At 35.4% G+C, this 12,221-nt stretch overlaps 1 protein-coding gene across 4 annotated transcripts in view; it reads left to right on the top strand.

Moving 5' to 3' along the window:
• The window catches only part of Oxr1 (oxidation resistance 1), a 288,312-nt gene that overhangs the window by 247,901 nt on the left and 28,190 nt on the right, over positions 1-12,221 (top strand). For all 4 annotated transcript variants that reach the window (XM_010615714.2, XM_010615715.3, XM_010615716.1 and 1 more), the window contains 3 exons: positions 66-799; positions 4,316-4,484; positions 7,443-7,605. In XM_010615714.2, the coding sequence (XP_010614016.1) occupies positions 66-799; positions 4,316-4,484; positions 7,443-7,605 (1,066 nt within the window). The remainder of the gene's footprint in view (positions 1-65; positions 800-4,315; positions 4,485-7,442; positions 7,606-12,221) is intronic.

Raw genomic sequence — 12,221 nt, 5'->3', positions numbered from 1 at the left:
AAGTAAAATAGTACAGTGTTTTTTTTTTTTTAAGTCTAACAATTTTTAATTTTGTTTAATGACAGAGAAATAGATCTGTTATCAGGAAGGGACTTCTGCCATTCACAGAAAATAAACGAAATGAATTCCAAGGAAACAGACTCCGGAACTCATGATGCAGGAAATGACAGTGGCAGCACTGCTCCCAGAAGCATCGAGGAGTCTCTCTCTGAGGATGTGTTCACAGAGTCGGAGCTCTCTCCCATCCGAGAGGAGCATGTCTCTTCAGATAAATCATCTGGGACGTCCTCAGAATCTGTACAGACTGCCCGTCAGACCGAGGTAGGAAGATTGACAGTCCAGTCAGAGTCTAGTAGTCCTCCTGCTCACTCAAAAGCTAACAGTGGACGGTCTGCCAAGGGCGTTGTGGCTGTGTCTAATGAAGGAGATGTGAGTCATCTTGAAATGGCCTCTCAGGACAGAGATCAGGAAGCATCAGGCTCTACGCAAGCAAGCCCAGGTGTAAAAAGTCGTACAGACCGGGATCCTTTTCCTCAGGAGAGTTCCCTACAGCAAGACAGAGGTGAAAGCGAAAACATGTCTTGTAGAGAAACAACAGAAGTTAAACAAAAGCAAACTGTCGACAAAGGCCAGGAAGGAAAGGAACAAAGTTGGAGCTCAGAGACAGAGGTTGAAGAGCTGCGCAAACTCTGGAAAACTCACACTATGCAGCAGACTAAACAGCACAGGGAAAATATTCAGCAGGTATCACTAAAGGAAATGAAGCATAAAGTTGCCTCTGCTGATGGACACGTGGAAGGTAAGTGTTGAGTGCGTGGAGAGTGTTCATTTTCCTCAGTGCGTTCTCCTTGTCCTCACCAGCTCAGAAGCTGCCACGTCTCAGCCAGTGAACGAAACCCCCTGGGGAGGTGCTCTGTGCAGTGGTGTCTGGTCGTGGTGTCAGGGCTTTTCTCATCCCACAGAGGTGTGCACACTGACACCTTCTGCACACATTCTCAACTCCCTGTATTCTCTCTTTAAGTTGTGCCTTAAAAGTGCACACAAACTGTATATCTTTTATGACTCCTTTTTCCATTTTAGTTTTTGGTTTGTCTTTTATCGTTGCTATTGTAATGTTCTAATTTCAGTTTATAATTGCCAAAATTGTATTCCACCTTTTTATATCTGAAGTGTGGTTATACATAAAACTCTGTCTCTAGAATTTTTCCAAGTATCCAGAAATTCTCTCTTCATCTGATGTTTTCCTTTAAAAACAAGCATTCAGGGTCAATAAAAATAGACTCTTCTTTCAGTTCTTTTTTTTTTCTGTTTATTACAAAAATTAGAGTAATAGGCTATCTTTTATTCCTCACGTACTATACTTCTTCCTTAATATGTTATGGGTTAAGTAGGCCATAGTTCAGGTAGCTTAGCAAACATTTCTTACATTCTATTAGAATATGATTCCAGATTAATCCAATTACGTATGATTTTGTATTCAAAAAATTTTATTGTGGTAAAATATACATACAAAAAACAACATTTTGACTTTTGAAATTCTAAAATGCAAGATTTACCATTTAAGCAAATTTTGAACACTTGAGTGGCAGTAAGTGTATTCATTTTTGTTGTGCAACCATCACCAACAACTCTCTGTCTCTGGAGCTTTTTTGTCTTCCCATATTGAAACTGTACTTGATAAACAGTAAATTGTCATTCTTTCTCCCTGTCCCATGCCCTTGGCCACCACCTGTCTGCTTTTTGTTTCTGTCTTTATTCTGGCTACTTTATGTAAGTGGAGCCATGCAGTATTTGTTTGGCTTGCCTGGCTCCTTTCACTTAGCACCATCCTTCAAGCCCTTCCATGATACAGTACGTGTTAGCGTTTCCTGCATTTGTAAGGCCAAGTAAGTTTTGGCTGCTGTGAGAAATACTGCTTGCGTACTGGTCTGCAAGCGTTGGAATCCCATCTTGCAGTGTTTTGTGGCACATTCCCAGAAGTGGAATTGCTGGATATTGTGGTAAATCTGTGTTTGGATTTGTTTTTTTTTTTTTTTTTGGTACCTGGGATTGAACTCGGGTCCTTGCACTTGCAAGGCAGGCCACTGAATCCCCAGCCCAAAGTGGGTTATAATATATACATGAATAGTTGGTGTTTTTTTTTTTTTGTTTTGCTTTGTTTAGTTTGTCGTTTTTAGTTTTTGCTACTGGGGATCAAACTTGGGTCCTTGTGCTTGCGAAGCAGGTGCTGGAACCACTGAGCTAAATCCCCAGCCCTTGTGTTTGGATTTTTGAAGAATCACCTGTTTTTCACAGTGGCTGGACCATTTTACATCTCCACCAGTAATACATAAAAATTCTGTTCAGTTTTTACAATACTGAATTTCCTTTTCATCATTCTGTTGAGATACTTTGAAGAACTAAGGATGCTATTCACTAGATATTAATGCATACCTTTACTTGAAGCAAGTTCTGTAAAAGATTTGACTATAATGTAATTTTTTTTCTTTATTTAGGACTAATGAATACTGTACATTTTAATGAACATTTGACAAATACACGTTTCTACACAATTTATAAAAAACCTGGAACTTATCACTTGGATTAGCATTGTTAATACCAAATACTTATTCCTGGAGGGTGTTTGTATTTATGTGGTTGCCTGTATACATGCACACGTGTATATATAAGTTTTATATTTGTGTATATCTGTACATACAGATTTTTTTGTTTTTTGGCAATGCTGGGGATTGAACACAGGGCTTTGCACATTTAGGAAACAGCTCTACCATTGATCCATGTCCCCAGCATATGGATTTTTTAAATATAAAATCAGGATCATATTTAGTGTTTATCCTTTTCAACCTAACATTTACGTCATGAACATTTCTGTGTGTCATAGTTTTTTGAAAACATGGTTGTAATAACCCTATAATTTATTTAACCATTTCCATATTGTTAAGATATTCAGCTGTTACTAATAATTCAGATTAAGGCTTATTGTCTTTAATGTAAACAGTGTTGTATAAATATCTTCATGGTCATACATGATTTATTATTATTTATTTTATTTGTCTGTATCTGATAGTTACTTGATATTTTGAAATCTTGAAAAAAGTAATAGACTAATGTTAATAGGTTTGTTGTGGGGGTAAGGAGAATTAATAGAGGCAGTCTCATTATAGCCAATTCTTTTGTTTGTTTGTTTGTTTTTTGTGGTACTGGGGATCAAACTCGGGTCCTTGCGCTTGCGAGGCAGGCCACCGAACCGCTGAGCTAAATCCCTGGTGCATTATAGCCAATTCTAAAAGGGGAAAAATTGGTAGATGTTTTAGGTACATCTACATGATTGCTATTTGAGTTTTTTTTTAACAGAATAAAAGTTAATTTTAAGTAATTTGACACTCTATAATAGGGAAATATTGTTTCTGATATTTATGATTTTATAGCAATACATAATAAGTTATATATTAAATACAAATTGTAGAATATTTCTCTGGGAAGAATGATATGAATTCCTCATTTTAGCCAGTGTAAATTCTGGGACTCAAGTAGATTATGTATTTTGCCCAACTTTATACCAAAAAAAAAAAAAAAAAGGAAAATACCCATATCTCTGTAAGTGTATTTTCCTTCAAAGTGTGTTGCCTTAGGATGAATTAATATCCAAGTTCCTAAACTCAACCGTGTTATCAGACCCTCAGTATACTTTATATCAGCATCTCTGATTGGAAGTGTTGGAGATGACTCAGACTTAATTACCTGTCCAAACGAGTTGGCTGCATCTAGCATATTGTTCATTGACTTGTCATACCTTTATATGTGTGTAAAAGCTTCAGAAATGTCATTGTCTGTGGTAACCATATTAAAGGAAGCCTTTTAAAGTCTTCAAACTTACTTAAATATTATTCTAAAGACTGAAGGAGAATATGCAGAAAATTCTGTATGCATATCTAATTAGCATAGTTGTTATAAACAAAAATTTAATTAAGGGCCAAGGTCATGGCTCAGTGGCACAGTTGCCTGCCTGGCAAGTGTGAGGCCCTGAGTTCAATTTCTGGTACAAAAAAAAAAAAAAAAAAAAAAATTCAAAGGATTCCTAAAGCTTTTGCATTTTTTCATAATGTTCCTTGACACAATCTCAGCCCATTAACTTGTCTTTCATTTATCTGTGACTTTGTCTTTGATGGAAAACACTACAAGTTACTTCATGAATTCACCTGTGTACCGATAAAATGAGTTTTTATTTGAAGTTGGAAGTTAGAAGGTAAAACTACTAAAGAATTTCACCATGTGTCTGAGAATTGAGTGAGCACTGCCTGCATCTCACATCTAGGTTCTGCACCTCTGAAGGAAAAGAGGAGGCATCGATTGCATAAGTTCTTATGTCTCAGAGTTGGAAAACCAATGAGGAAGACATTTGTGTCTCAAGCAAGTGCTACCATGCAGCAGTACGCGCAGAGAGACAAGAAGCATGAGTACTGGTTCGCCGTGCCTCAGGAAAGGTAAAAAATAAAAGTGAAAACATTTTAAGCTTCCCCAAGTTAGAATTATTTTGTATATCACAATAACAGTGGCAAAGTGCAGTACTTTGAGGTAGTTTCTAATTAAAACTTGACTTTTAATCCATTTTAAATCATTTAGCTTGTATTTGTCCTATTTAATTTGCTCCATTTGTATATGGGGAAAAAAAAGAATGAACATGTGCCAGCCAGATTTTAGTAGTGAAAAAGAGTACTTAAGAAAAGACCCTCAAAGTGTTGACTGGTATGGCACTTTTCTGAAGGCAGTGAATGATGTATGATCCCTTTATTTAAATTCCTTCAAATATGTTAATTGCCTACCATATATGTGACCCCAGATTAGCCAGTGGTGGTCCTCAAGCTGTTTTTGTGTACTCTCTACACAGTAAAGTCTTTTAAGTTTAAGCAGTTATAAAACATTCCTTTTGTATTATAAATATTGACATTTTAAGTTTAAATTATTGATCTTTTAAATGCTGTATACCCAGTGAATCTAAAAATCATAACAATTAGCCCTTTATCATTATCTGCTTAAAAACAACTTGGAAGTTCTCTTCTACAGTTAAAAACAGCATCATTCCTTTTTAGCTTTAAACTTGTATTTTCCTTTATACCTACCCACAGTGTGTAATTATAAGGTATTTTTACCCCGTCTTTGCAACTAACTATAATTATGCATTTATTTAACTGTGTGGATGTCCCCTGAACTCATTTATTTTACAACTTCCTGTGACTGCTGTCAGAATAGTGAAGGCCCTGAGTTGACCTGCTTTAGTCTGATGCACACTGACAGAAGATGACATCATCCATTGATGAATGTTGTCTGTTGAAAGGGTGAGATAGAATTCAAATCTCATCTGTCCCTTCCTTTGTTGTGTTTTTTGCAAGTACTGAGAAGCTTTGTTAATGAGTCAGTTACACAAGAAGAGTTTTTTTATAATGTCACTCAATTCTTTAAATGTGTTTTGTGATTGTTCCAAAAAATTACTTTTCTTTTACCAAGTTAATTTTACTGATCATCAGTGAACAACTCCATTGAAAACTTAAATTTGGGGGAAGAACTTATGACCCAGTCATTTATAATTGTTTCCTGCTTCAACAGCAGTCTTGGGCAGCCTAAAAGTTTTTATATTCTAAGGCATGTACCATTGTAAAAATCTGAATGGATGAGCATATGTTCTTCTACAACTTAGGAAAAACACTTTAGTGAAAGCAGAGAACAAGGAATCTTGTGATTATCTTGACCCAAGGGATTAGTATAAGCAGAGAGTGACACAGAAATGGAGAATGTAGAAATTAATTCCCTTAGATCTGAATTGTCCCATGTGCCTCTTAGAAAGCTTTTATATGTTGCTTTGAATACTACTACTTTTTTTTTTTTTTTTGTACTGGAGATTAAACTCAGGACCTGACACTTGCCAGGCAGGCACTGTGCTGCTGAGCTAAATCCCTGGCCCCTGAATACTGCTACTTTTGAGTATAAAATGATAAAGTTTCCCTCTTTTCTTGCCCCACCAGCTTGCACAGAACAGTGTGTGTATCTTCTATAAATGTGATATTAAAAAGTGTGTTACCATTTGCATAATTAATGACTACTTGAAAACAAGTGATTGACCAGATAATCAACTTTGCCAGTTGTCTTTAAATGACAAAAATAAAAAATTCTAACTATATTTAGTTTTTCTTACCACCCTTGGTTATATTTTACCTTTTACATAGAGTTTTTGTTTTAATATTGTCCTTGAACCTTGTTCATTAAAAATTAATATCACTAGGATTCTGAATTTTATTATAGTCCTGTAATTTATGAAAATTTCTCTTGATAGTGATAAATAATCTGAAAGATAAAAAAGTAATGCTCCTTGAATATGTCAGTTGTCATAAAAGCTATGATTTTTAAATCATTAAATGGGAATATGTCCTTTTCAGAACCATTTTTATTGATTATTATATGTTAGCTGAGAATTTTCTAATCAATTTTGAATTATTTATGCTAATTAAAGTCAATAGTAATGTAAGATGTGTGTTTGGCCTTTAGATATGTTTACTAGGGCTGGGCGTGGTGGTGCATGCCTATAATCCCAGCACTCAGGAGGCTGAGGTAGGAGGATCACTGTGAGTTCGAGACCAGCCTGGGCTACATAGTGAGTTCCAGGTCAGTTTCAACTACATAGTGAGACCCTGTCTCAATAAATAAATAAATAAATAAATAAATAAATATGTTTGCTAGGGAATGCAACCTCAGCTTTTACTGTAGTTAACAAAACATGAGGAAGGGAAACAAAAATTTAAAAGATTGGATCACCTATCCCTGAACTAATCAGTATGTATACCTGATATCATTTAAAATTAAGGAAATTAAACTTCTGTTAATTTGGAAACCTTTAATACAATATTCAGGTTTCAAAATGGACAACTAGTAATTGTTTCCTTATGTTTTAATCATTAGATCATGTGTGACTGTGGATTTAGCTTCCTTTCCCATCACTAGTATCTTTAAGAAGGAAAAACATTTCTCTGTATATCATCTGACCCAGTCAAAAGCATGCCAAGGAAAATTTTAATACAGTTTTTTTCAGAACAGCCTGAGATCACAGCTCAATAAGGTCTTCCATATAATGAGCTCTATCTTTTTATGTAAAGCAATATATATATTTGTGTGTGTGTGTGTGTGTGTGTGTGTGTGTGTGTGTGTGTTTGGTTTTTTGAGACAGGGTCTCACTATGTAGTTGAGACTGACCTGGAACTCACTATGTAGCCCAGGATGGTCTTGAACTCACAGCGATCCTCCTGCCTCAGCCTCCCAATTGTTAGGATTACAGGCATGCGCCACCACGCCCAGCTTATTTTGTATATATTTAATTTTCATGTTTTATCAAGGTATTTCACTAATTGTAACTAGTACAGAATAGTAGTTCTGACAGATTTTTCTTCTAACAGGACAGACCACTTGTATGCCTTCTTCATTCAGTGGAGCCCAGAAATCTATGCAGAAGACATTGGCGAATATACCAGAGAACCTGGGTTCATAGTAGTAAAAAAGATTGAGGAATCTGAAACAAGTGAGGATCCTACTAGTCAAGCAGCAGCCAGAGAATGGGAGGTAAGTAGAAAATAGGAAGGTTTCGTCCATCCTCTTTGTATGAATTTATAATTTTATGGTAATAAAACATAAGTGATCTTTGTACCAAGGAGTGTTTTTTTTAAAGGTTCAGGTTTGTTCTCTGTGTACATTTGTGTTTATCTAATGAATCTTAATAGTAACTGTCACACTTTTTGTCACTTTGCTTTTGCTTTACAATACCAGAAACCTATCGGCAATAAAATGACTCTTGATGAGTGTATTTTAGAATATTTGGTATAGAACAGAGTAATAGTATGGCACAGAAAGAAGTGATATTAATTGCTGTTATAGTTTCATAAAACATTGCTTCAGATTTGCTTCTTTCACATGGGGCAGATTTAGCATTCACTTAACCCAGTCAGGCAAGGTACCAGTCCTTTCTGACTTCCAGGCCTATGCCTTGTCACAATTTGAATAGCAGTAATAATGTTAGGGAAATAAGCTGGTCCTAGTTTTATGAAGTAAGAAAAAATTTTATGTGCTCAAATTCAATGAACTTTTGTAAGTGGCCAAACTAATTTTGATAAGCTTTGGTAACTCCTCTTAAGATTACATTCTCTCATTTTACTTGCTTTTCGTTGCAGAGTGGATAAAGTGACAGAATACATGCTTGTTCTTGCTGGAATTAATCTCTTTCATTTATTAGAAAATACAGAGCAGATGCTAAAATGTAACCATAAGTGGAATCAGATTTTGTTATTTGGTTAATGTTTGTGGTTGTTTATGTGGTACGAATTTACTATGCGTGCACTTAACATGTATAATGATTCAAAATATACATGGTATGTCTTTTGTTTAAAACGTGAACTTGTTTTGGAATGTCTCTGATTTCATTCTGTGTAGTACGTAAAGCATCCATTTCTACTGCAATTCCAATATAGTGGAGGGAAAGAAGTGAAAATATATTGAGTATTTATTTTGGGCTCTCTTAATAGTTAAACCTAATATTAATCTTTTTGCCAGCTTTATAATAGCCCCAAACTGGGAAGAACCTGAATACCCATCAGTAGGTGAATAAAGGGATACGTTTTGGGATATGTATAAAATCTCAAATAACATATCCCAAATAATGTAGCAGTAAAAAGGAAGGGTCTTCTAGCACAGGCAACAGCATGGATGGATGTTACAGACGCAGAGTGTGTGCTGTGTGACTCACGTGAGTCAGAGGAAAGTTAGCAGAAGCCCAGCAGACAACATTTGAGATAGAGCAGAGCAAGATGAAATAGTATGGCCAGCTGCTTAAGTTAGTGACAGCCAGGTAGGGTGGAGTTTCTAACTGAGGTGCTTGTCTGGGAGAGAGCAGTGTTTTCAGTTAAGGAGGGGAAGTGAGAGCTTGTTCTCATTTAAGGTTGGAGCATCGAAATTTGGAAACAGTAGACTGCTCTTTTATGGACTCTAAGAATGGCTTAAGTTTCTGTGGAAGATTTTGCTGATTATATTTTCTAGATTAGAAAACACAGATATCTCCTCACCTGTGCTTGGACCAAACTGGTTCAAATGAAAGTTGAAGAGAAAGAAAATATAATTTTGTAAACTCTTCACTGCATTATCTAGAAACAGAACTACTAGCCCTTTGTGGCCATGCAACTAAAGAACTGGGTTTTTTAAATTTCAAAACTGAAAATAATTGATTTAGTTCATAGGTTTGAAAATGTGAAGAACAATTTGTATATATAATCTGAAGTACAAACTTTATGAAATCTAAATATGATCTAAATAAGGTGAAAATTAAGTGTCTAAGATATGTTGTAGCATAAAATATTCTTTTTCTGATAAAGTCACCACTAGCCACATGTAGCTATTGAATATTTAAAATAGAATGAATTGAGATGTGCTATAATATAAAATAACACACTGAATTTCAGTAACTTTTAATTGAAAGAGAAAAGAATCTTATTTTTATGCTGGTTAATATTTAAATGATAATACTTTAAATATATTAGGTTAAAATATTGAAATGCACTTTTTCTTTGTTAATGTGGCTGCTAGAAAAATTTACAGTGGCATACGTATTCTGCATTATGTCTCTCTAACATAGTGTATGTTTAGTGCCTGACAGTAACAAAAAACAGTTTATTAAGCTAATGAATACTTATTTAAGTGAGAGAGTAATTTTAAATGTTAAAATGATCTTTCAGAAAAGAATTTGGCTAGAGCACTTATACAAATCAATAGTGTATGATACTGAATAGTTTCTCTGGTGTGAAAAACTAAAATAGTACTCAAGATCCTAACGGGACAATTAGCAACGTGAAATAGGAAGAAAAGGACCAAAGGTGTAGGGACAGTGAGAAGGATAGGGAAAGGGGAACAAGGAAAAAGGAAAAAACTATGAGAAAATGTAAAAATGGAATTAAAGTGTTTGAAGGTGGGGAGGGGAAGAGGGGGTGAAAGGAGGGTGGGGACAAGGGGAAAAAATGAGAACCAAGACCTGGCATGTAAAGGTACAAGATCCCAGTAACGAATGTAACTGTACTGTCTACCTAGAATGTACCAATAAATTCAATTTAAAAGAAAAAAAATAGTATATGAAAGTGACAGATGATTAAAATTTTTTCTCCCTAGGTATGGAGAATAGGTGCTTTAGAATTTAGGATGTATTTATTATGGCTACCAACTTGGGCATGGATCTGTTTGATTAAAATTACTGCTGTATTTACTTTTACATTATTTTCCTGATGCTTAGAAGATGTTTATTGTCAGGCAGAAATGTGCACATGAACTGGGGAAATCCAAATATGGTAAACTTATCTTTACTCCATTTCCATTCCCTTCTTCTCCCACTCCCTGAATTGAGGCCATGAGGCAGGGATTTGCCCATTTACTCCATACTCAGAGCTGAGAAATGTTACTGCTGAATCAATCATTCATCCTCAGGTATTTATTGGATTGGTGAATAAATTTTGGCATAGGATAAAATAGAGTATAAAGCTTTTTATCTTTCCAAACTGGTCTTTATACTACAATAAGTTCTTGTAACATACGTACTAAATAATTAATTATAAACTAATAGACTCTGGAAATTAGAATTAATTTCCAGTTAAGCCTCTTTGTCATTTCACATTTTACAGTATTCTTTGTTCTATTTTAGCATATAAGTGGTAGGGAATTTATATGTCAAAGTGCAGCACTTTTCATTTTAGGATAACTCTGTTAGAAAGTTCTTGTTGTGGAAAGTGTAAAGAAACGTGTCTTTGTAAATTTGTTTCATTTGTCTGTTCTCCCACTTAGTGCACATTAACAACAATAGCAAAACTTTCCTGTATCCTAAGGTAACGTGAAAATATTTACCTTCCTTTTTCACGTTGTTTCTGCATCATTTTCTCCAGTAATTAGACTCTTTATGGACTCTGCAGATCCTGATTTATCCTTATCGTCACTGCTGTATCATAGCATTTATAAACTCTGTGGGCACCCCAGATTATAAAATGTGCCCTTGGAATAGGAGAAACTTCTATAATACATAAAGAAATTTAATTCCAAAATATGCAAATTGAAAACCAGTCCTTACTTGTGTTGTTAAATATACTTAGAAAAGGTAGAAACTTAAGAATTAGAAATATGAGAACAGCATGAAGAACAGTATTAGAGATTTGTAAAGTGAATTCCAGAGACAGAGTGGACCGTCAGAAACCTGTGTTTACCAAGTAAATGTAGGCAGGTTTTAAGTGGTGAGGAGTGAGAGCCTCTAAGGCTATTTCAGGGTACGTCCTGAGCAGTGGGGAGAGGGTCTGGGAACACTGTCCATGGGGAAGAGTCCAGTGCTCTCTCCTGTCACATTCAGCATCTTCTGAGCATACCATGTGGTGAGTCCTTGGTGTGTGAGGGAGCCTCACTAATTGCACAAGCCTGGTGCTCTTGCTGAGAAAGGAGTTTTTTAAACAGTCAAGGCACAGAGTGACTCAAGAAACCTTTCTCCAAGGTGAACATAATGTGTGTTTTAGGTGCAGCACAAACAATCAGTGTAATATGAATTATGAGTTGTGCTGCTGTTGAACTTGCAACTGAGAAGGAACTGCTTTCTTCAAATTTGCCCTCCTCTTCTGTCAATCTCCAATCTTACGAGTCAGTACATGGATTGTGGGTAGTGAGGACACTGCTTTCTGTGGTCTTTGCATTCTTCAATCATGCTTACTATTTCTCTGTATTTTTACTGCAAGGTCAGGCAGGCCCTACGGTAAAGGTAAGATGCCTCCTGCCACCCACTGTTCTTGATGATAGTGCTTTGTTTGGTAAATATACAAAAATGAGAGAGTAGTAATATGATGAAACCAGTTACTCAGCCTTATTAGTGTATCTCATCTATTCACCTTTTTTCAAATGTCTTTTAAAAACCTTTTTTTTTTTTTTTTTTTGTACCAGGGATCAAACTCAGGACCTTGCAGTTGCAAGGCAGGCAGCAGTACCACTGAGCTAAATCCCCAGCCCAAAAATGTTTAAACATATATAATCATATATAATATGTATCTACTCTGACAGTTTGTTTTTTGAATCAGGATCTAAGTACCAAATATTGAGGTTAAAATGTCTTAAGTCTCTAAATATGAGTTTGCCTTGTACTTTTTTCTTTTCTTTATTTAATACTAATATATAAT

This window comes from Fukomys damarensis, unplaced genomic scaffold, assembly GCF_012274545.1.
Source record: "Fukomys damarensis isolate Sample0158 unplaced genomic scaffold, DMR_v1.0_HiC HiC_scaffold_5, whole genome shotgun sequence".
Taxonomy (NCBI): Eukaryota; Metazoa; Chordata; class Mammalia; order Rodentia; family Bathyergidae; genus Fukomys; species Fukomys damarensis.
Note: the sequence above shows the minus strand (reverse complement) of the source record. Positions and strands in the feature narration are given on the sequence as shown.